Source organism: Leishmania mexicana, chromosome 1, assembly GCF_000234665.1.
Source record: "Leishmania mexicana MHOM/GT/2001/U1103 complete genome, chromosome 1".
In the NCBI taxonomy this organism is placed as follows: Eukaryota; Euglenozoa; class Kinetoplastea; order Trypanosomatida; family Trypanosomatidae; genus Leishmania; species Leishmania mexicana.
Window position 1 is genome coordinate 1 of NC_018305.1, and position 23710 is coordinate 23710.

Sequence of the window (23710 nt, forward strand, 5' to 3'; positions counted from 1 at the left end):
CGTTGACGACGTCCCCTAACCCTAACCCTAACCCTAACCCTAACCCTAACCCTAACCCTAACCCTAACCCTAACCCTAACCCTAACCCTAACCCTAACCCTAACCCTAACCCTAACCCTAACCCTAACCCTAACCCTAACCCTAACCCTAACCCTAACCCTAACCCTAACCCTAACCCTAACCCTAACCCTAACCCTAACCCTAACCCTAACCCTAACCCTAACCCTAACCCTAACCCTAACCCTAACCCTAACCCTAACCCTAACCCTAACCCTAACCCTAACCCTAACCCTAACCCTAACCCTAACCCTAACCCTAACCCTGACCCTGACCCTGACCCTGACCCTGACCCTGACCCTGACCCTGACCCTGACCCTGACCCTGACCCTGACCCTGACCCTGACCCTAACACACGCACACAACAACCTTTAATAGACCACACACACCAAGTCACAACAACACGCTCACCCTCACTCTAACCCAGTCATTCTGTTTATTAGCGTAACTAATTGATTCACTTTTGTCGCAGCTCTTCAGAAGAACGAGGCGACCGCTGCTCTTGGATACAAGTTCAAAAAAAAGGAAAACAATTCGGTTACTGGTGCCGTTGTGGATGTCATCGCATCAAGCCACGTCAGCCTACCAAAGAGGAGATGAGTCATCGAGTACTCGCACCCTCTTGCTCTCCTTTTCTGCCCCATACCATAGAAGTTTATGGGAAAATACCTGGTTTACTAACCACGGATAATCTACAACTGTGCATCTATCAACAGAAGTGCGTGCCCGGAATAGAAGGAATGGAACTGCATCGACTGTCCACGGTAATCGTCGAGGAGCCAACAATGCGACGGCAACGCTGCTTTTTGATAAATCGAGGACTGAAGGCTTTCTGATAGATTTTATGCTATACAACAAGGGGGGAGAGCCTGCCTCTTCTCATCCGAAAGTTCCTGACCCGAAGCAAGGAGAGCGGAGAGTGGAAAGCGGAAAGTCAACGCCCACGCGGACACAATGAGCATCAACTGAAAACAAGCAGTGAGAAAAAAGGAAGTCCTTCAGGCTTGAAAGAAATGAGCCGAGGAGAAAAGTGCACCGGATCCGAGAGGTACCGTAGCACAAGAAACGGGTGATATGGTGTTGTTTTCAGTTTCTCCTCGTTAGACGGCAAAACATGTGGCAGAAAAGGCGGGAGAGATCCAGCTGGCTGGGGAGGAGGAGGAACATGGGAAGAGGGGCATTCAACATCGGCGACGAGTCAAACGTTCTGCAACTGATCTGTGCAGGTGCAGGTCGATGGACAGAACGCTAAGAGGCGATAGGACAGAGTCCCTTCGCACCAAAGACGTGTGTGATGCCGTTATATGGGTATGGTCGAATAGGTGTGCACATATACGGCAGACACGAAAGCAGAAGAGAGGAATTCGGAGTTGTGGAGAGAAAAGGAAGTGGATGGCCCAGCAGCAGCAGCAGTCACAGCAACAGACTAAAGGCCACGCGGAACGGCTTCACATGGAGAGAGCACATCAGAGGAGCAGAGAAGTTGAGAAGCGCAACTTGTCTCGAGTGCAGTCGGTGTGTCACACTTGGAACATGTGTGACACCACCGCACCGCTACCATGAACACCAGACACCCGTCTATGACGAAGGCACCAAAGCACATGGAGAAGGAAGCAAGACGAGATGACATGAATCGCTTGCTTTACTTTCCCTCAGATACACTCGCTCAGTTTGTTGTCCGGCATCAGCTCAGCTCCGGCACTTGCTACTCTTCGACGGCACCTATGCGAGACCATGGCGGGGTACTATTGGTTTTTGTTTTTTGGGGGAATAACGGCGGTGTGGGTGCTGATCGTTTCAAACCCATCCAGCAATCATGGCGGAGAAAAAACAAAAGAGAAGAGAGACAAAACACGGTCAGCCACGCCAGCCGTTCCTTTACACACGCACAAGGCAAACCCAAAAGGCGCACAGAGAGAGAGAGAACGACGGTGCATGTGTCGTGGGCAACACAAAATTTCTCCTGATACATAAGACAACAACAACGAAATGAGGAAAGAGGAACATGGAACGGACCACACGGTAACAAGGAGAACGAGAGGGATAAGGACAGCAGACCACATGGGAGCACACGAGAAGTTATAAGGGGAGTGAGAGAGCGGGGCTAAGTTCCTGCTGCCATGCGACTCCTGGCGAATGAGCGAGTCTTCTTTCGTTGTTTTCCCCTTGTCACCTCAGCATCTGCCCGCACGCACGCACACACGTGATCACTCTCTCAGGGTTGTCTTCCACTGTTCGCTGTTTTCTTTTTGTCGGGTATCGTTGTCAACGGTCGTCGTGTGTTGCTGTCTTCTACCGGTATAGGTATCGAATTCCTGTGTGTGGGGGGGGTATGGGTGTGCTGTGTTGTCGTTGCTTACAAAACGTTCCCCGCGTTACTGCTGAGCTGTTCACATAATGCGCATGTGTCTGCTCTGTTTCTCTGGTGCTCGTGGGACCTACCGAGGCCGCCGGCGCTCACTCCCCTTCATGGGCAACGAGGGCACTCCCACAGGGGGAGGGGATGGGCAGCAGTGGAGGCACGTGAGGCGACGTCGAAACATTCAATGAAACAGTTAGACACCACAAGATGGCAAGTAAAAGAGTAAAGAAAACGTACGTGTGATGACAGACACATTCGCAAGAAGAGAGCACGCGGGTGGAAGACGGAATCATGAGGAGGAGAACAGCGAAACGAAGGAGATGACGTCGCTGTCCGTTCAACGCAAAGGTCTCCGCGCTCGCGGCTGCAGCAGTAGTAGCAGCCTCATCGTTGGCCAACGAAGGGGAAACCACAAAAAAACAGAGGAGGCAAAGTCGCCCTCGACTACATCGCGCATAGGTATGGCAGTCGGCGATGGATGAGGAAAAGCGAACTAGTGCCACCAAACAACTCAACGAAGTGGAGCCGTCGCCAAGACATGACGCTAAGAAGTTGGGCGGCGCACCACGCGATGGAGGCGACACTATGAGGTGGCAGAGAAGTAGTGGGAAGGGATAAAAGGTTTACAAAGGAAAACAAAAAAGTACAGAATGGGATGGGCAGAGACGCACACCGGGGGGAGGACAAAAACCGACGGATTACATGAAACCGGCCACGGATGAACATCGAGAGCCGGAAATGGAGTACAACGAGGGAAACAAGGTTACAAGAGAGATAAGAGGCATCACGTGCAGCGCCGCTCTGCTCTCTACCGCCTCTTCCTCTGTCTGTCTCGCTCTCTGTCACCGTCGTCTCTCGCCGCCATACCCCCTCTGCTGCTGCTTCTCTTTGCCATGGACCCCGCATCCAAAGAGAGCGAGAGAGAGCAGAAAGAAAGGAGAGACGCCGACGGAAGGAGGGAGTACAGAGGAGAGGCAACGCACACAAGGCAGACACAAGAAAAATAGGCAGAAAGATAGGGAGCGTGGGAGAGCTAGAGGTCACATGAAAAGAGAGAAGAGGGAAGACGCCCGTGCATACTTGAAGCATACGCGCGCTCCCCTTCTCTTGTGTAAATACGTGCACACGCACGCACACACACACACACATAGATGTTGGGAGGGAGGGATAGCGAAGGGACGCAAGAGAAGAAGAGCTGAAAAGTGAAAAGTCCGGAAGACGGTGCTAAGCAGAGAACGAATAGTAAACAAACAGAAGAAGCTGTGCAACTCAGCGAAAAGAAAACACGCTTGCGTGTTCAGCGTGTGCGTTCGACCGAGAGGAAGGCAACACGCAGACGCACGCACAACCACACATTCGGGCGCAAAGTGGCGATTCTGTGTGCGCAAAGAGAAAATGGGGTGATGTGGTCGAGGTGTGCCCACGTGAGCCGTAGCGGGCCGGCAGGGGAGAGGAGAGAAGGGCAAGGGAAGCAAGGGAGCAGAGGCGAGGTTTCTGCAGAGCCGCTTGGTCACCGATGCGCTATCCTTCTCTTGTTCGCCCTCCCGTCTACGCGCGCGAGGAGTATGCATCTGCATCGGAGTCGGAGTCGTCGTTGGAGCTGTACATGCTGGTGCCTCGGAAGGAGTTGTGACGGCTCAGCCCGAGTTCCGACTGCGTGGGAATAGCGCCCTGGTTGTCATACTGGGATCCGATGATATTGCGGCGGCGCTTCTCCTCTTTGTTGCGGCGGCGGATACAGCAACAGCACCAGATGCTAATGATGAGAGCGATCAGGATGATATAGAGCACGACAGCGATGATGAGGCTGCCCCACCATGGGAATGTTTCGTTGCACTTCGGGAGGATCCAGCGGCTCTGGGAGTCTACCTCGACCTTTTTGCCGCAGTACGTGTACGTGTGGCCGGAGCTGCTAACGAGGGGAATGGCGCTGCCGCCCGGGAATGTGGGCACAAGCCGATTCACGCCATCAGAGTCGGCGTAAACGTAGTACTCGCAGAGGAAATTCGTAAAGGACGTGGACACCTCCGTGTTCACCCACTTCCCGGACGACTGCATCACGACCAGGCGCTTGCCCCAGTAACTCAGGTTGCCCCAGGAACGCGGGTAGTTGGTCTCGAAGTTGGTGTAGGAACCTGACACAGCAGTGGTCTTGTCCACTGGAGCCGAGTCATCCTTCGCGCCCCAGAAGTTCACGCCGCGCAGGAACAGCGGGCGGGTGGTGCGGAAGAGCCCGCGGTACCACCGCCACTCGCACTGGGTCCCAGTGCACACCGCCTGCTCCGTCATGCCGCCAAGGGGGATGTTGCCGCTAATGCCCTCGCGTTGATAGGCGCTCTGGAGAGCCTCTTGAATAAAAGCGGAGGTTGACATGGCCGTGTGCGACGCTGAGTCGTGTAACTTGCAGAAATCAATTTCTAGGGGATCGAAGGCAAAGGCGCCACCACTGCCGGCACTGCGCGCGGTATACGTTGTCGAGTAGGCATGCGTCATGGCGGGTGCAAAGCACGCGAGTACCGCCACGACCAGCACGAAGACGAGAGCGCAACGCATCTTGTTAGCCGCGGGAGAGAGAGACAAGAGGGGAAAACGAGAAGAGAAATGGTGTACGAAATGGATGGGAGCGCAGACGGTGGACAAAGGAATGGGGATGCGTGAGCCGGCGATGAATGTCCGACGTGAGGGTCGATGGGGAGAAGAGGAGGAAGAGGACAGTGGGCCAAGACGGCAAAAACGAATTGAGAAAAACGGTGAAGGTCTGTCACAGGCCCCTCCCCACGTCGGTGGTGAGAACGTTGGTGCGTGCCGGGGAAGAACCAACGAAAACAAGAAAGGAAGACAAGGCAGGGAGAGGATGGAGAACGAGAAAGGCGGAGCAGTGGTTGCGCCAAGGGCCCACTAGGACTTCACGGAGTGCGCACAGATGCGGCGGGGGAAGTGGGGATACGATGGGGCTCATGTGTGGCAGGGAAGGGGGAAGGGAAAAAGAGGGTAGAGGTGTTGTCTGGGAGTAAGAGCGCAGGCAATCCGTCTCACGGGAGAGATGGAGGATTCAAAGTCGCGGCCACGTGGGGAGTATGCCAGGCGTGGTTCACGCTCCTCACACGCCGGTCCCAAGGCCGTCTTCCCCAGTGTTGTAGGTGAAGTCTGAGCGAGGAGCCGCATCCTGAGAGTGCATGAGGAGAGGAGGAGCACAACCGTGGGGGTACCGCACGCCTTCATGCGCTGCTGGCGGCGCTGGGCAAAGCAAACCACACTAAGCGAGTGGCGGACGCCAGCGAAGGGCATGGTGGTTAGAGGCGCCAGAACAGTCAGCCGTTGCCCTTTTGTTTTCTCTTGTTGCCGCAGCAGCCACTCCGTCTCTTCGCCCACTCGATGCCCTTGCATCGTCGATGGATGGAGGTTCTCGTCTGCACGACAAGGCGCGAGCAATGATGATGTGCCGCGCGTGAGTAAGTGCGGATGCGTGCGGTGCGGCACAATGGGCTTGTCTGTCTCCTGTGTGTGAGCATGGAAAGGGAAACAACCACCAGCGACAACAACTCCTTGAATCAGCGATGAGTCCAGCAGAAGCACACAGGCACAGGCACGCTGAGCACGCACCATCACTGCTATGCGCCTAGTCTTTCAACGTTCGTGCGGCGACATCGGGGAAGGAGTCGATCCAGGAGATGTCGATGAGGAGCGGGAGGTGGTGGGAAGGCAGCTTGTGATTAGGAAAGAGTTGCGCCTCGTTCACCTCCTCGTCCTCAGGAACGTCCAGTACCTGATGCAGGGCGAGCGTGCTGGGGTCGTAGAAAATGAAGTCCTGTGTGTTGTACGTGATGCCTTTCGCTTTTCGGCTCTCCTTCAAGAGCGCAAGCTGGTCGACCCTGATGCCGGTGTCAGATGGCGCTGGTGCAGGGGCTGGTGATGGCGATGGCGCCGGTGTCGCCACCTCCGGCGCAGCCTTTGGCGTCATCAGCTGCTGCTGTTGCTTCTTGTGAGCTCGAGCTGCGATCTCGTCCCGCACAAGCCGCACTTTGGAGAAGACGCCATGGTAGCCACCCGCGTCCTTGCGCTGAAAACGCTGGATCTCCTCCTCGGCCTTGTAGGCTTTGTCTGAGCGGTGGGCCTGCTCCACATTCTTGGTGTAGTACGTGTCATAGGCGGCGGCGCGGGCGTCGTCTCGGTAGTGCCACGCCGTCCAGCGGGGACCGCCAACCAGGTCATGCGTGGAAAAAAATCGGTCGCGCAGGAGCTCCACGCACGGCTCATCGTCCGCTTTATTGTTCAGGTCACCACAGACGATGTGCGACTGATGCGAGCGATCTGCGTCGTTTCGGCCGAGGGCATCAAGTATCGTGAGCACCTGTCGTGCCTCGTGCAGCCGGACGTCGGCCGCCTCTGCTGTTGCCCCGGCGGTGAGCTGCACGCAGGCGACGTAGAGGGTCATGTTGGTCACCTTGTCCCGCATGCCGACGAAGTGCACAAAGTGGAAGCGCTGGCCGATATCGCGACCTGGCATCATGAGCGGGAAGAAGCGGCCCTTGTGAAACAAGAGCACGTTGCCGATGTCCTCCTCCTCGGCGATCTTGCCCTGGTTGGACGGAGCGGCGGCATTGTCACCCTTGCGGAGTGCCCGCACCTGGGCACCACGGCTGGACTGGTAGAGCGTGCCGTAGCCGAGGAAGCGCACGTATCGCCACAGCTCGGTGTTGAAAAAAGTCCGCTTCACCTCGTTCAAGCAGGCGATATCGGGGTCGTAGCACCGCAGCAGCTCCACGAGGTGCTTGCGACGGTGCTCCGCCGTGAGGAAGGGGGGGAGCTCCTTGTCAATGGAAGGGTCGTAGTCGCAGAAGGCGTTGGGGTCGTCGCACTCCGGGTTGCGCGTGAACTCGGGTACGCGCACCCGCACCGCCTCCACGGGTGTGGTGTGGCTGGGCCCCCATGCGTCCGTCATCATGTTGAAGCTCATCAGACGGAACCAGTCACGCCGTGAGATGCCCGTCGACAGCTGAGAGATGGGCGCCTTCACCCACTTGCGCTTCAGCGGAGGCTCATGCTCCGCTTCCGGCCTCTCCGCTTGCATTTCACGCGCCAGCAGGCTTGACATCTTCACCTCCAGCGCGCTCTGCGTGATCTCCGCGTCCATGATGGAGGGGCGGATCGTTGTGCGCGTGCCGGTGCCCCGCATCAGGCCCAGGACCGGGCCACCGCTCACCAGTGGCGGATCATTCAGCAGCACTGAGCAGCGTCTCAACATCTACAGGAGGGGAGGGCGGCGAAGGGAATCACTGCATGAGGCAAGCAACACTCAAAGATGACGAAACGCGTCCCGCTCTGTGCGTCTGTGCGTAAGTGAGTCGGTATGAGCGGAGCGTTTGCACAGGGAATACGTCACGGTCCGGAGGGGAGGAGGGGGGAGAGGAGCACTGATGCAACGGCACACGTCGCCCACAGAAATACGCGAGAAGACGGGGAGACAGGAAGAGTGGGATAGGTAGTCGTGAAGGATGAGAGACAAAGCGCACAAGACGGCAAGACACGTTCGTGTGCGGCTTTCAGAGGCACACTGAGGTATGCGCAAGCACACGTGGTAGAGTCGACAATCACCAGCCCGCGCTTTTCTCTCTCTCTGCAGAGCATTTCTTTCCTTGCGCCATCTGCTGATGCTGTTGCGGATACCTCCAGCTGCTGCGTCCCTGGCAGCCGCGCCGACGTAACGTGAATACGCGACCACGCTGGCCTCTACTTGTCCTTCTACGCCGGGGCGAGGTGCCGCTGTGCGCATATGTCTGTTGTCGTCTCTCCTCCCCGTCTTCCGTGTGCAGAGGAGGGGTTGAGTGCGCAATCATGTCCGAGGGAGAGTAGCGGAGAGGGCGCAGACGGCAACGGCCGCACGACACGCACACAGACGACTACAGAAGCGCCACGATGGAAGTTGAGCGAGGCATGAGAGAGGGAGAGAGAAAACAGAAAGACATCCAGAACGGAACAGAGCTAAAACGTACGCCATCACAGACACGCACGCACGCACACGCACACGCACATATACATGGAGAGAGAGGGAGAGACAACGACTTCTTCGCGACCGCCCGCCCCCCCACACACAAGCGTATTGGCGTGGGCAACAGCGGGGGTCTGTTTCTAAGCCACGGGAGCTGGGCACGCGTCGGAGAGCTGAAAGGCACAGAGGTCAACGGCACTGTCTTTGCCAGTGCTGGATGCAGACGTGGCTCATGGACAGATGCACAGAGGTACAGAGTGAGTGGCCGCACCCGACACGCAGAAAGAATATCCGCGCAGGAATGAAGAAGCGGCACACACACGCACACACGTCCGGTACACAAGAACACCGCCCGAATCGATGGGGCTACGAAAGTGGAGGAGCAACGGTCATCGACTGCAGCCGCTCGAGGCTGTGGGGGAGGGAGGGAGAGGGGGTGCATCTACGTCCAACATGATAAGAGAGAGAAACGAAAATCAAACGCCACACGCACACACACAAGTGCACGGACAGGCAGAGAGCACGAGAGAGGGAAAACAGAGAAAGAGAGCGTCCGAGTCTAAAACAGCGGCGACCGCACACACGCGAGCAGCCACCACGAACAGAGAGGGCCCAAGCCCACCAAAGTCGGCAAAGAACCGGAAGTAGCACGCAGCGCCTCAAGCAAAGCACCTGCACGGCAGCACCGGCGTTCATGGCCACACACACGCGCGCGCGCACAGACACACATAAAACAGAGAGAGACACGTGCACGAAGCACACAGCGAACACCGACAAGAAAAAGAAGAGGCGATACCTAGAAGGATGATGAAGAGGGTTGCGTTGGCGGCAGGTGCTGCTGAAAGGCGGTGATACTGGCGACCTGCTGCGCGATCTTATCGAGCTCGTCCAGCTGCGTTAGGAAGGACTCCATCGCCCGCCGCTTCTCGCTCACCAACAGACGTGCGCGCTCGACAAAGCTGCGCGTGTTGGCGTTCATCTGCTCTGCATCGTACTTCACCTGGTACTCTTCCTTGATACAGTTCATGTCCGTCTCGAGGTAGGCGTTGTATTGGTCAATGACGCGACTGCGCTGGGCTGCCACGAGCTCGGCGCCGCCCTCGAAGCGCTTCAAGCTTGGGCGCCCACTCGGCCGCGCCACCACTTCGTCCTCCCCGTTTCTGTCTGAGTCTCGGGGCCGCTTAGTGCACACCATGTCCGTAGTCCGATCGCGCGACGGCGGCTTCGGGGTGGCGAGAGTCGACTTTCCCTGCGACGACGGCGAGAGTGTGTTAACGGAGCGGCTGCTCAGCAACGTGCTTTTACGTGGCGGGGCAGCCGTCGAAGTGCCAGAGAAAAGCAGAGCGGCCGTGGAAAGGCGAGTCGTCGTCCTCCGCGACGATTGCCTGCTCTCGGTCGTCTCAAAGAGGGCCTCTTCCTGGTCGTTGGGCATGCACACGGTGCGCCGCTCCGTGGCGGTGCGCTTCAGCTCCTTGACGCGATCGGCGTAGCGCAACGTGTTCAGCGTGTGCTCGGCATTGTTGTTCGATGGAGAGACGGCCCCGATCATCACAGTGCGGCAGTTACCGATAAAAGAGTCGCGGAGCACCTCCGTCAGCTTCGAGCCGCGGAACGGGACGTGCTTCCTGTTCTGATCTAAAAAACGAATGCACTCCTTCAGAGCGAGTAGGCTCTTGTTGATCTCCGCCCCTTCGAGGCGTGTCTGTCGCGCGCAGTCCACCGTGTCGGCGCCGCGCTCGCTTCCAGCGAGGTCGATGAACGTGAACTTGCCGTTCTGCTTCGACGTCCGTTTCACCTTCAGCTTGATCTCGAGAATGGCGTGGGACCGGGAGCTCGTGTCGTTGGCGCCGGTGGAGCCGCAGCTGCGAACGCCGCTACCCTGGTCGATGATCGTCATGAGGTCTTCCACGCTGGTAGAGCAGTGCTCGGTGAGGCCTCGGATGTTCACCCTCCCCTTGTCGTCCTCGAGTGCTCGCAGGGGTCGCCGGCCGTTCAGCAAGTCAAACAGCTTCCCGCTGTAGATCTCGTAAAAGGAAACAACGATGCGCGTGTCGCTCGTGAGGCGGTCAAACATGTCTTTGGCGGCGAGTGCGTAGAGGCCCGGCTCGGGGCCCTTGCCCAGCATCGTGTGTGTCTTGCCGCTCCCCGTCTGTCCGTAGGCAAAGCATGTCGCACAGCCGCCGTCGAAGACGGTGTCGATCAGCGCACGAGCAGCGCGGTTGTACACGTCGACGTTGTCGCACGCCTCGTCGAAAACCTCGTCGAAGAAGAAGCGGTGCACGTGGGTGTACTTGCGGAGGTCGACCTTGACCTTTGGCTCCTTCAGCACAATCTCGCCGCTGTTGTCGGCGTCCATGATGTCCGTGAAGCCGTTCGTCTGCTCCCCGGCGCTGAGCGGACGCTTGCGAATGGCGACGATAATGCGGCTTTTGCGCTTCACCTCCTCGGCCGTGTCGTTCGACTGGCAAAGGACGGTGGTTCCGCGTGCTGTGTACTGCCGTCGGCGCTCCGTCGAGCTCCCGTCCTTCCCCTCCGGCGTACTGTCGTCGCCATCGCCGTCGCCGTCGCCGTCGAGCACGTCACTGCCGGAGCGCGAGGCGGGGAGCGGGTTGGCCTTGATGTATTCGATGGCGTCGCGCAGCCGCAAAATGTCCATCGCCTCGACGACGCCGTAGCGGTTGAAGTCCTCCGGCTGCAGGGCGAGGAGGTCCTTGATGGTCATGCTAGATGCAAAGGCGCTCTGAAAGCGGTCCAGCTGGTACCGTCGCAGCACGTTGCTGATGTACTGCTGCGACGACGGCGGCTCAGCCGACATCCTCTGCGGGGCTCTGGCCGTCACGCACAGAAATCCACGGGCGCCTCAAGAAGAAATAGCACGAGGGCGTCAACGAAGAAAGAGTCTAAGATGGGCGGGAGAGAACGAAGGACGCAGCAGAAGCGGCGGTGGTGCCGCGGGTCCTTTGCCCACACCAATGTAGAGAAAAAGGGAACGGGGAGTCGAGCAGGCGGTGACTGACGGCCGGCGCACTGGCTTGCTGCGCGCTCACGCAGCTCGCAGAGACGGAGGAGAAGGAAAGGGTCGGGGGGCACTGACACGTGTGCGTGCGCATGTGAAGGTGCCTCGAGGTGCAGACGAGGGATCTGAGCTACCAAGTGCGGTGGCGCCTCGCGCAAACGCCTCTGTGTGATGATGGCAGCGAAGAGGGAGAGAGGGAGAGAAACACAGACAACGACAGGAGGATGTGTGTACCTGTGCGCATGCATGCATGCGTGTCTGTGTATGTGTGTGTGTGTACTCGTACTTGTCCCCACTTGCCTTGCTCTCAGATGGTAAGGAAGCGAAGGGGTGCGCTGTCGAGGGCTGGGGTGCGGTCCAAGAGCGTCACACAGTTCCTTCGATGGGCGGGCGGGTGGGTGTGCCAAAGGCAGAGCGAGATAGGGAGGACGGAGAGAGGAGGATGGCAGTGATGGTGGTCGTCGTCGTGGAGCCATGGATAAGAGCAGCAGCAGCGCCAAATGCGCCGTTCACGCATCTGGCAGAGTGCGATCGCCTTAGGTGACCATCTCTACATGCACGTGCCTAAGGAGCCTGAGGAGGAGGGCAGGTGTGTTAGTCTCCCACATCGGCACCTGTCCTGGGTTGCGTGCGCATGCATACATGGGTGTACCGGTTTACGCAGAGAGATGCACTAGGGCTGCAGAGCACGTAGTCAGCAAGGCTGTGCGCAACAGTGATGTAGGAAAGCGAGAGGGGGTGGATGCTAAGCAACTCAAGGGTCGTGCACCACCGACAGTGCCGGTCGCCACGACTTGCCGACGCCGTTGATGTCACGAAGCTCCGCCTCCTTCTTGCCAAAGTAGCCATCGCGGCCCCACTGCTGGATGGCGTCGTCGGCAAAGGGCCCGTGCTGGACAGTTGGCTTGGCCTTCCAGCGCATCATCCACACGTGTGGGAGAGTGGTGCTGGTGCACCGTGCCTCCTCGAGGGCCCTGAGAAGGATCGCCTCGCGCGTCATGCGCATCATCACAAACTCGTGCTGCGTCATGGCCTCCTGATGGAGTTGGGCGAGCGCCTCGAATGCCGCGGCTTTCTCTTTCGAGTACCGTCGGAGGGCGTCAGCGAAGAGCTCCCCCTCCTTCAGCTGCGCCAGCACCGGCTCCAAGATCGAGAGAAGTGGTCTCGCCGTCGGGTCCTCGTTCTCCTCTACGGCAGAAAGGGATGAAGACGAGGACGGCGGCCGATCAAAGACGGCGGTGCTCGATAGAGAAGCCGCAGAAGGAGCCGAGGCGGAGACGGTGCTGTCCGCCGACGGAGAACGCGCTCGCTTCATGCTGTGTGAGACGCCACGGACCCACGCGCGCGTGATGTGCCGGGGGAGGGAGGGGAGAGGGGCCACGCGGATGTCAGCAGCACGCCTAAAATGTGGCGCAGATGAAGACAGGAGGAAAATCAAACGGGACGATGGACGCTCGCGGTAGTGGACACACCAAGGGCGTTGTGGCGTGCCACGTCCGTGCGTGACGGGGCCGTGAGGAGGAGGAAACTGAGGGCAGCGGTGCACGGTGTAGAGAGTTGGGGAGGGGCGCATCCACCTCTATCCTCGATGTGTTTTTGAGGGCCGTCACCGCGGCTCTGTCGACACCGCAGCAGCAGCAGCAGCGGCATCCGTGCGTAGCGGGTATAAAGGCTCAGGAGGAAGAGGAAGATTATATGGAGAGGATGCGAGGAAGAGAAGCAGGCGGCTGAGCAGGAGAGCGGGCAAGTCATGTGAATACGCGCATGCACACGTGGCCACACAGGCGTCTTGCTCACTGCTTGTTGTGCGCGTCTGTGCGAGAGAGAGGGAGGTGGGACGGATGCAGCTAAAGGATGCACAAGCATATCCCTTAACCAGCGACGCCAGGACTCGTTTACGGTTCCGGCGGCAGCGGTGCTGCCACGCACGCGCACAAACATCCAGCTAAGCTTGGTTGCCAGCATTGGACTTCGAGAAAGTTCTCCCCTCCACATGCCCCCCATCCTGCTGAGCAAGAGGAGCTCAGCACCGCTCTACCCAGCGTGTCACAGGCCGGGTGGAGCGAAGTGGTGCACATCATCTACGGCAGAATGGGGGGAAGTAGGGGGGCAAGTGGAAGTCACAGCGAACATGTTGTTGACGTCGTCCTCTTGATGCGACCGGCCGCAATGCAAGACCAAGGTCCAAAGAAAGAGAAAGATCGTTTGCGGGAGCGTGCGAGCGACAGGGGTCCTATGCAGCACTGACTCCCCTCATGTCCTCTCGGCGGTGGCACACACTCGCACAGGCAGTCAGAGTCCAACGTTGGCGAGGACACAGACATAGAGCACGACCCGAGGCAGAAGAAGGGGGATGAAACGGAAGAGAAGCGAGACACAGACGGAAACAGAGAGTAGGAGTGCAAGAAACGGAAGGGAAAGCAGGGAAGAGGACGCACACAGAGAGAGAAGGGGGAGAGGGAGAGCAGATAACCGGTGGACGATACAATGAAACAAGTCACCCCCACAGCGGAGGTGTGCGCCACGTCCAACAACGAACACAGCAAGAAAAGCGTCCCCATCCGTCGGCCCCGCCCTGCCCTTCACTTCGTCTGCTCACCGTGTCAGCGGCACGTTGCGCCGCTGGTCTACAGCGCGATGAGACTCCTCCCTCCCCTGCTCCTCCTCCTCCTTACGCCATCTCCCCCCTCACAGCGTCGTACGCCATCATCGCCATCACCACTCGTCCCTTCACGTGGCAGTGTATAGGGCACGTTTGCGAAGCCTGCTTCGTCACGTCTTGTGAGGTGTGTACCGCCATCAGGGGAAGGAGTCGTGAGGCATCCAAAGACACACACGAGGGGGAGGAGGGGGAGGGGCGGCGAGGACTCAGCGAGGGGGAGGAGGGGGAGGGGTGGAGGGATGCGGAGAGAAGACGCACAGAAGAGATGAACCAGCGAAAGGGGAAGAATGGTCAGTCAGCGAAGACCACAGAGAGAGGAACAGGGGGGCGTCCGTGGGTAGATTAGGGTGGGGAAGCGAAGGGAGAGGGGAGGGGAGGGGGGGAACAGCCCGCCGTTTTGATGTCCGTTGTTTTGAAGAAAATGTACACGTGAGGGGGGAGCGGCAGGTGATGCCATGCATGCATGGTACACACACGCGTAACGACGGGTGGGAGGAAGATGCCTTCACTTGATGACTGTGGTTCAGTTCCACTTGGGCTTCTTTTTCACCCCACACCCTCCCCCACCGTCGTTGGTCCGTTGCATCGTTATCGGGCTTCGTGGGTGTGTGTGTGTGTGTGTCGATGGATCAAAGCCGTGCGCGCGTAGTCGCGCAGCGCGGCGGAGGCGTGGAAGGAGAGAGGAGAGGGGACTCGACGCAGAGGCTCAGACGCGCAGATACGAACACATGAACGCAGCGCCCATGTGATGGGCTCGTTTTACTCAAGCTCGACTAGCACCTCGCTGTCCTCCACAGTGGCGCCGAGCTTGACCTTGATCTCCTTCACCTTGCCGTCCGCCTGAGCGTGGATCTTGTTGCGCATCTTCATGGCCTCCAGCGTCAGAAGCTCCTCACCAGCGACCACCGTCTCCCCAGGCTGAACCTTGATGGCGACAATGACGCCTGGCATGGGCGACAGAACCTGCTTCGTATTGACGGCGGTCTCTACAACCGGCACGAAGTGGCCCAGCACGGACTGCAGGTCGCTCATTACATTCACGTTGAAGGTGGTGCCCTTCATCTGGATGCCGTACGTCACCTCGTTGGTGCCCCAGAACTGCAGCACCGTCTCCCTCTCCCCATCCTTCACGCGGATGAGCGGGTAGCTGACCCTCCACGCCATCTCCAGCCTCTTGAACGGACCGCTCTTCGACGCGGCGACCTCGAAGTGGGAGTCATCGAGCTGCCGGACGTACACCGGCATCTCGTCCTCCTGCCTAGCGCCGAGAGAGACGTAGAACTGACGCTCCGCCGGAGCAGTGCCCTGGATGTAGTGAGTGCGCTCGCGCTTCAGGTGCGCACAGGCGGCCGCCTCATACATCAGCTGCGTCTCCTCCGGGGTCAGCTCCGCCTTCTTGAAGCCGTTCGGGTACTGCTCCGGCAAGTAGTTGGTGGTGAGGTCACCGCTCTGGTAACGCGGCTCCGTGACAACGTCGCGCAGGAGGCAAATGTTGTGGCGCAGACCGCGAATGACGTACTCGTCCAGCGCCTTCTCCATACGCTCAATGCACTCCGTGCGGTCCTTTCCCCAGGTGGACAGCTTGCAGATGAGCGGGTCGTAATAAACGGAGATCTGCGACCCTTCGATGATGCCGGAGTCACAGCGCACGCCGGGCCCGGTCGGCTCCTGGTACATGGTGAGGCGGCCGATGGACGGGAAGTAGTTCTTCATCGGGTCCTCGGCGTACACGCGACACTCCGTGGCATGGCCGTTGATCTTGATGTCGTCCTGCGTAATGCTGAGCGGCAGGTCCGCCGCGGCGCGGAGCATCTGCTCCACGAGATCGATGCCGGTGATCTCCTCCGTGATGGGGTGCTCCACCTGGAGGCGGGTGTTCATCTCGAGGAAGTAGAACTGCTTCTGCGGGTTGACGACGTTCTCGACCGTGCCGGCGCTGACGTACTGCACGGCTCGCGCCATCGCAACAGCCTCCTCGCCCATGGCCTTGCGGGTCTTCGCATCCAACAGGACGGACGGCGCCTCCTCGATCACCTTCTGGTTGCGGCGCTGAATGGAGCACTCGCGCTCTGGCAGGTACAGGGTGTTGCCCCTGCGATCCGCGATCACCTGGATCTCGATGTGACGCGGGTTTTCAATGAACTTCTCGACGAGCATCTTGTCGCTGTTGAAGGCGGCCTTGGCCTCCTCCTTGCACATGTCGTAGTACTCCACGCACTGACTGTCATTATACGCCACTCGCATGCCCTTGCCACCACCACCGCCGGAGGCCTTGATCATGACCGGGTAGCCGACCTCTCTCGCAAACTTCAGCACGTCCTCGTGCGTCTTCACCTCGCCGATGAAGCCGGGAATGCACGTCACGCCAGCACTGTGGGCAAGCCGCTTCGACTCGATCTTGTCGCCCATAGCCTCGATAGAGTGCGCGTCTGGGCCGACGAAGATGATGTTGTTCTTCTGCAAGGCCGACTGAAACTCGCCGTTCTCGGACAGGAAGCCGTAGCCTGGGTGAACGGCCTGAGCGCCCGTCCTCTTGCAGGCATCCACAATCTTGTCAATACACAGGTAGCTCTCCACGGAGGCGGGGGGGCCAATGCAGACGCCCTCGTCCGCCACCTTCACGTGCTTGGCCTGCTCATCGGCGGTGGAGTAGACGGCCACCGTCTTGATTCCCAGACGCTGGCAGGTCGCCATCACACGACAGGCGATCTCGCCGCGGTTGGCGACGAGAACCTTTTCGAAAATCGGAGCAGGCATGGCTTGTTGGGAATTGGTTCCTTCTGTGGGTACGATGGAGGGGTGTGGGGAAGTCGAGCAGAGGTGCAACGCCGCACAGACAGTCGAACCAAACGGCGCAGCGTTTTCTGGGAGGGTTGAGGGGAGGGGGGACGAGCACAGGCAGAGCGGGGACACGGCGGCTGTGAAGACGAGGAAAGTGTGGGAAAACGGGGGGGCGAAGACGGAACCGAGAATGTGAGTGGGAGGGGGGGAGTGAGGGAGGGGGGAGAGATACACGCACACCTGCACACGATCTTGCGGCTCACTGTCGAGATTTGGCGTGGTGTGGCAAAGGAGAGGGCGTGTGGAGAGAGGAGAGAGAGGAAGGGGGAAAGGGAGTGACGGAGAGGGATGGGGGGAGTCGGGACGGCAAAAGTAATGAACAACGGCGAAGCAAAATAGGTATGTGAGCTGCAGCGCCGGTTTTCGTTCTTCTTTTGTGGGGTGAGCAAGAGTGTTGAGGGGGGCAACGTGCGCTGATGGTGAATGTCGCGCCACAAGGGGGGAGGGAGGGGCGAGGGGCGGGGTGTCGGTCGGAGGCGGACGTGTGCTTCGTGGGATGCGCACGAGGGCAACAAAGGCATCTAACAAAGGGAAAAAAGGAGAAGCGCAAAGGAGGTGTGTATGTGTGTGTGTGTGTGTGTGTGTCTACGTGCGTGTGCTGCCTACACACACGCACACGCCCCTCCTCATGCTGCAGCAGCCTCACCCCCCCCTGCCCACTTCTTCGCAGTTTTCGGAACATGTTGGGCCAGTCGCGTCATCGCCGCGGTGGTCGGCTGTGCACTGCCATCTTCTTTCTTATTTCTCCGCCCCCTCTTCGCTTTTGTGTGAGGGTCACATCAACGTCGGTTACTGTCAACGAGCTCTCGGTCTGTCCAACTCAGATGGCACTGTCACGGTGGGTCAGTGAGGTGGCACTGCTGCGAGTGAGCAGTAGAGGAGACGAGGGACATGAATAGGAGAGGAGCCGTCCGCAGAGAAGGTCGACCAAGGGAGGGCGAGGGGAAGAGTGCGTGTAGGTCAGTGTATGAGCTAAGCGCTCTCCCAGACTTTGCGCACTCTTCCCCTCGCCCATTCCTGCTCCCTGTTGCGAAGTCCCATTTGCCGCCGCACCTCTCAGCCTCTGCCGTCCTTTTCCCCGCACGCGGCCTCTCCCCGCCACTCCTTCTCTCCCCTTGATGAACACCCCGTCACAGCACCTCTCAGAGGGCAATGCACGCGGACCCGATGTCCGCACACGTAAACACGCACACGCGCACTCCGGCTTAGCCACGAGGTGGTTTCTCACCGCTCATTCGATCCACAATATTGCCCACAGCTTCATCCTCCACAGCTGCCTCCGCGGTCCCCCTATGCGCCTCCGTCGACGCGCGCTCCGCAGCCGCTGGTGTAGCCTCCCCATGCTTCTCGTCCAGCTTCTTACGCAGCGCTGCTTTCTTGGCTGCAATGCTCTCGCGTAGCTTCCGCAGCGTCTCCTCACGCTTGTCGCTCACCGTCGCCCGCTCCTTCGCAATCAACTCGCGCTGCCGCTCCAGCTCGCGCTTCTTGCGCAGCTCCAGAATGCGACTCTGCAGCTGCGACTCAACACCGCCGCTAACCTCGCGCTGCTTCAGCGGAGTGATTATGGTGCGCGCGTGCTCCCAGACAACGTCCATCTTCAGGCAGCCCTCCTTGTACTTGAGCTCGTCGACGCGGTCCGAGTCGAGCTCCGCTACCTGCTCGATGGTCCAAATATTGCGCTCGATCAACTTCTTGGTGGTGTGGGTGCCACAACAATCGAGCCACGAGACAAACGTGCCGGGCGTCACATCCGGCGCGCACTCAAGATGCACCAGCCACCAGCGGCGGTCCTCGTTCGTAACACGACCGCTGGTCGCAATTCCGCGCGCGGCCAACACCAACGCTGATGGCGCTGCCACAGCGGCGAGGACAGCGGCACTGCCGCTGCTGCTGCTGCTGCCGCTAGCAGTGGCGCCGCAGCACCCAATGAGGCGTGTGCACAAGCGTGGCAGACGCCGCATGCGTCTGCTTTTCCTTCTGTATGCCCAAGGACTATGTGCACTACCGCCGGAAAAAGTGTGGCGGGTGAGGGATGGCGGACGACTCGGCCACCACCTCCAGGCGGAAAGACGATTTACCGCGAGAACAGACGACTGCCCGACGACACGCACGCGCGCCCCTGTCGACGGTGTGCTGAGAGTACCAAAGGCGAAGAAGCGCTCCACTGAGCGGAGAAAGGGAAAGGAGAGGCGGGAGAGAGGACAGGGGAGGGTGGATGCAGAGACGCTCAACAGAGAGCGAGCGCGAGCGAGTCGGCGGAGGGGAGAGAGCAAATACCCGCACAGGGATGTGAGGGGGGAGAACAGAGACCCCCTCCCCCCGGTCACGTGCCAGAAACGCGTGCACACGAGCACCAGGAGAAAGGCAGAGGACGCGAGAGGTCCTCTCGGTGCGCACCGTCGTGTGGGTGGGGGAGGGCATGTGGAGGGCTTTGACCTGCGTGATATAGCGAGGGGGAGAGAAGAGCCGAGGACTGAAGACATAAGCATAGCAGCACGCACGTCCCAACGCGACAACACACAAGACAGAGAGAGAAGCGGACATGACGTGGAAGAGGCGAGGAGATAGACACACGCCGTGGATGGGGTGGCACACGCACACACAGACAGGTACGGTCTGTGTACGGCGACGTGCGTGTACACGTATCCTTATACGTGTGAGCGTATCCATAGGTGCTGGACCGCGGCGAAATACCGCCCTCCCCGAGGCGAATAGGAGCGTGCGAAGACGCCGGGTGATGTGCGGAAGGTCGAGTGGATGGCAGGGGTGTTGGAAGAAGTGTGGGGGGAGGGAGATGCTTCGTGGGGGACAGTAAGAGAAAAAAAGGGCATCGCGTCGACGGTTCACAACGTGCACGCGCACAGAGAGAAAGAATCTATGCCTGGATCTCGGCAACAAAAAAACAACCAGTGATGTCGTCGCTAACACCTCTCCTCACCTCACTGGCCGACATCACTCCCTCTCACCGGCGCCGTTGATGCGTTGCAACATCGGCGCACCCACACCGCTCGCTCCTACACGTCCTCCTCCTCCTCCCAGGGCATTGCCACAAACGCGACTTGGCTGACGCTCCGCAAGCCGTCGCGGGGCGACGATGTTACCCGCTCCACCGCAGGGGGCACAGCGGCGGTCGGGGAGGCTGTGGGAGATGGTTTTCGCTCCTGCTGCTGCTGCTTCGGCGGGGTTTGCGCCTCCTCCGTCTGTAGTGGCGCCGGTGAAGCAGCCGCGGCAACATTCGTAACCGCCACGGCTGTCACAGTAGCAGTAGCAGCAGCGGCGGCGGCGGACAGAGCGGGTGGATCTGTGGGCCCGTTCAGCGCATCGCTGTACCACGACAACACCTTCTCCAAGCGAGAGAGGGTCGGCCCAACCTGCTTGCGTGTGTTGGGTGCGAGCTCGGCGCGTTTTGACGCAGCATCTAGCACGTTCCTGCAGTGGCGCGCTGTCCCTGCGGCCACGGTGCACCACGGCTCGGCTGCCTCGCCGCGCTGGACGAAGTCCTCCACGACAGCGGCTGCCTCCTCGCCATCGAGGATGTGCCGCAGCATCTCTACAGGGGTGGAGAGGTCTGTGTGAACAGACCGTGAAGGCATGCACAGTGCCACCAGCACCGCCGCCACCTGCCGCTCCGTCACGCACTGGCCGACGCAGTGCACCTTCCAGAAGTAGTTGGCCCAGAAGGTTGCCTCCTTGAGGCGGGCCGGCACCAGGTGATAGCGATGCGCTCGCACCTCGGCAGAGGCGAGAAGGCCCTCTTGGACATCGCGGTCAAAGTCGAACAGGCTGTAAAGCGCCCACAAGTCCGCCTCCGCAAGGCCGACCTCCGCCAGCAGCCCCACCTCGTCCGGCGCGAGCGTCTTCTCCACCCCGTGTCGGTACGTACCGTCCAGCCCAGGCAACCGCGCGCTCACAAGAGTGTGCCACTCAGCGGCGCGGTCACGCCACTCCTCCGGCGGCTGCTCCCACGGCGGCAGAGTAGCTGCAGTCGAAGCAGCAGTCTTCATTGGCGGCGTCGCGGCGTAGGCAGCAGTCGCAGACGGCGAGGACGGGGTGCCGTTCCAAAGCTCGGAGGAGTGCGCCAGCGCCGACGCGGCGGGCGCGAGAATCGTGCTGTTGATGCTCTCTCGCCCCTCGTGGTAGAGCTGCGCGGTACTGCCGAGCAAGTGACCCACCGACGTCGTCAGGGAGGAAAAGAATGAGAAGGCGGTCGTGGCAGCCTGGTGCAGCGGAACGCTGATGCCCGTCTCGATGGTGATCTGCAGCGTGAAGGACTTCGGTGCCCCCCTGACGTAGCGCGTGTTGTGTAGCACGTCTGCCGGAATGAAGTCCGGGAAGCTCACCTGCGCGTTGTTCGCGTCCAGCACCGCCATCTTGGTGGACGAGATCACCTTTCTCTGCGCCGCATCAGTGCCGTTGTCGTGCCTGCGCTGCTTTTCCTCTTCCGCCGCTGGAGTCGCCGAGTCAATGGGGAGCAACTCGCACGTCACAGCGCAGCCGCCTGGGAAGTCGCCGGAGGACGAGGAAGACGGCACTGCTGCCGATGCCGCCGACACGTTCGCCGTCCCCACCGGCGGGGGCGGGGGCGCGATAAGCTCGACGAGTACGCCGAAAGGGTCGCTGGCGGGGGTCGCAGCCTGCACCAACCCGCGCAGCAGCACGACCCTAAACTGATGATGTCGCGTCGTGGAGTTCGGGATCCAGAAGGGGAGGGAGGAAAGCTTGTTCTGGCGGTTCAACTCGTCCAGCCCCGAAGCTTCCCAGCGGTAGATGGTTGTGCGCGCATCCACGTTGCGCACAAACTCGGCAGAGGACATGCGAGCAACCGTTTCGGGTGGGGGACGGACGGAAGCGTGTGAAGGATGAAGAGAGGCAGATGGAGAGGGAAGACGTGGAAGGCATAACGGCGGCACACCCACAGACACACACGTGCACAGGCGTGCGGGCGCGTGTGGGGGGGGGGGGTCTGTATAGGCAGCACAGCGCGACAGATGCCGGTGGAAAGAAAATGAGCAACGCTTAGCACGGCAAGACTAATATGCAACCCGTCGTGATGGTGGCGGCGATGGCGGCGATGGTGGCGAGAGGGGAGGGGGAGGGGGAGAGCCCTGAGGGTGCACTGGTGGATGAGGAGAAAAAAGAAAGCGGACGAGGTGGGTGGGTAGGCGTGGAGCAGAAGGGAGGAGGGGGAGAGGGGGGCGATGGGGACATGCGAGGCCGCGCACGCCCCTCTCCCTTGTGGCTGCCGCCAAGAGCCACAGAGCGAGCTTGGAGCGTGAGTGCGGAAGGGGGCTCTCCGTGTTGCCGGTGAGCACAACACCGCCGTTACTCACTACAGGAAACTCGAACGGGAAGGGGAGAGAGTCATGCGCGTGGCTGTGTCGATGCGTGGGCACCGGTGTGCAGGCGCTCTCGGCAGGAAGGCATCCCATATATTACAGGAGAAAAAAGGGCTCAGCAGCCAGTAGATCCACCTCGAGACCACCAAAGAAGCGCAGATGTGTGTGTGTGTGTGTGTGTGTGGGCACGCTCTGGCAGAGCGAGAGAGCGGGAGCTGTGGTGCTGCTGCGCAGGCATCAACGTGAGGAGTCGAGGGAGGAAAAGGCGTCGACAGTGCGAGGGTGGAACAACACAGACAACACATTGGCGCCATCGCTAGCCCCCCTCGAGCAGCACCACACTCTCCACAGCCACGTCTCTCACCAGCACCGCCGCCTCCGACATGAGCTTTGAGGTAAGGTGGTCCTTGTACGGACCCATGAACGCTTCGCGGCGGGTCTTGCTGAGCAAGATCCCGGCAGACTGCTCTGCGCACCGCACCCGTGCAACCTGGGCGGCCGCCTTGCCGATTACCTCGTTCGGCGGCTCAGGGCCGACGGCGGCAAGGTAGCGCTCCACCTGGTCGAAGGGAATGGTGTAGAAGACAGTCACCATCATGTTCACGGACCCGTCGCGCACGGCCACCTCCTCTACGACACAGTTCACGGACTCGCCCGGCTCCTCAAGGACGCTGCGCGGAAGCGTGAAGACCCCAAAGAAGGAGGACGGCGGCACCAGCAGCCGCGTCCGGCTCCAGTACATCAGCGCGGACCCGAAGTACAGTGACGCGTTGAAGTGAGACACCCGCGGCAGTGAGTCCCGGGGCATCTCGCAATCCGCCGAGGTGCACAAGACTGTCTTGCGGCGCGTGTCGTAGACGACGGTCACGCAACGCGGGTGAACGGGAACGGAACAGATGTGGAAAGCCTTCCACAGGCACAGCAGACCAGCTCCAGCCACGGCAAGCGGCAGCAGCACGCCTCCGCTGCCACCCGGCCTCTCTTTGGCGGGAGGGGCGGCCACCACCGCGGTGGAGGAAACGTCGGGCATTGATAAGAGGGTGTGACGTGCAGGTGGAAGCGTTATGGGGACGCAGGAGAACCGGCAGCCCGCAACCCGACGGACGCGCGAGCACAGCGGGGCCAGGAGCTTGCTAAGCCAGACGACAAGAGCAGCGCACGGCTGGCGGACTCGTGAGGCAAGAGGCGAAGTGCAAGTCGCGCACCCGTGTGTGTGTGTGTGTGTGTACGTGTTTGTGGTGGTGGCGCGGAGAGCAGAGGCAGAGGAAGAGCCGTAGAGGTCAGCCATAGCATTCGACGCGGGGTAGCGGGCGTGTAGAAGAGTAACAGGGGCGGTGCTGTCGAGCCATAGTCATCACGGAGGCGCCAACGTGCAAGAAGCGGTCCACGCCTGTCATGAGAGCAAGGAACTGCCGACAGAGAGGCAGTCGCTCTCACTCTCTGGTGA

General features: G+C 60.1%; 8 protein-coding genes across 8 annotated transcripts; all 8 read right to left on the reverse strand.

The window, feature by feature from the left end:
* Positions 1 to 3967: 3967 nt before the first annotated feature.
* On the reverse strand, positions 3968 to 4972 carry LMXM_01_0010 (hypothetical protein, unknown function; the record flags this gene model as incomplete). The annotated part of the gene is made up of 1 exon (XM_003871477.1): positions 3968 to 4972. The coding sequence occupies one exon, from the start codon at positions 4970 to 4972 to the stop codon at positions 3968 to 3970; it is 1005 nt and encodes a 334-aa protein (XP_003871526.1).
* Positions 4973 to 6038: 1066 nt separating this feature from the next.
* Positions 6039 to 7664, reverse strand: LMXM_01_0020 (conserved hypothetical protein; the record flags this gene model as incomplete). The annotated part of the gene is made up of 1 exon (XM_003871478.1): positions 6039 to 7664. One exon carries the CDS (start codon positions 7662 to 7664, stop codon positions 6039 to 6041), a length of 1626 nt encoding a protein of 541 aa, XP_003871527.1.
* Positions 7665 to 9204: 1540 nt separating this feature from the next.
* On the reverse strand, positions 9205 to 11223 carry LMXM_01_0030 (putative MCAK-like kinesin; the record flags this gene model as incomplete). Its single annotated transcript, XM_003871479.1, has 1 exon — positions 9205 to 11223. The coding sequence occupies one exon, from the start codon at positions 11221 to 11223 to the stop codon at positions 9205 to 9207; it is 2019 nt and encodes a 672-aa protein (XP_003871528.1).
* A 955-nt stretch (positions 11224 to 12178) lies between these two features.
* On the reverse strand, positions 12179 to 12739 carry LMXM_01_0040 (hypothetical protein, unknown function; the record flags this gene model as incomplete). Its single annotated transcript, XM_003871480.1, has 1 exon — positions 12179 to 12739. One exon carries the CDS (start codon positions 12737 to 12739, stop codon positions 12179 to 12181), a length of 561 nt encoding a protein of 186 aa, XP_003871529.1.
* Positions 12740 to 14845: 2106 nt separating this feature from the next.
* Positions 14846 to 16843, reverse strand: LMXM_01_0050 (putative carboxylase; the record flags this gene model as incomplete). The annotated part of the gene is made up of 1 exon (XM_003871481.1): positions 14846 to 16843. One exon carries the CDS (start codon positions 16841 to 16843, stop codon positions 14846 to 14848), a length of 1998 nt encoding a protein of 665 aa, XP_003871530.1.
* A 1289-nt stretch (positions 16844 to 18132) lies between these two features.
* On the reverse strand, positions 18133 to 18888 carry LMXM_01_0060 (conserved hypothetical protein; the record flags this gene model as incomplete). Its single annotated transcript, XM_003871482.1, has 1 exon — positions 18133 to 18888. The coding sequence occupies one exon, from the start codon at positions 18886 to 18888 to the stop codon at positions 18133 to 18135; it is 756 nt and encodes a 251-aa protein (XP_003871531.1).
* A 1053-nt stretch (positions 18889 to 19941) lies between these two features.
* Positions 19942 to 21741, reverse strand: LMXM_01_0070 (conserved hypothetical protein; the record flags this gene model as incomplete). The annotated part of the gene is made up of 1 exon (XM_003871483.1): positions 19942 to 21741. One exon carries the CDS (start codon positions 21739 to 21741, stop codon positions 19942 to 19944), a length of 1800 nt encoding a protein of 599 aa, XP_003871532.1.
* An 838-nt stretch (positions 21742 to 22579) lies between these two features.
* LMXM_01_0080 (conserved hypothetical protein) lies at positions 22580 to 23293 on the reverse strand (the record flags this gene model as incomplete). Its single annotated transcript, XM_003871484.1, has 1 exon — positions 22580 to 23293. One exon carries the CDS (start codon positions 23291 to 23293, stop codon positions 22580 to 22582), a length of 714 nt encoding a protein of 237 aa, XP_003871533.1.
* Positions 23294 to 23710: the final 417 nt, after the last annotated feature.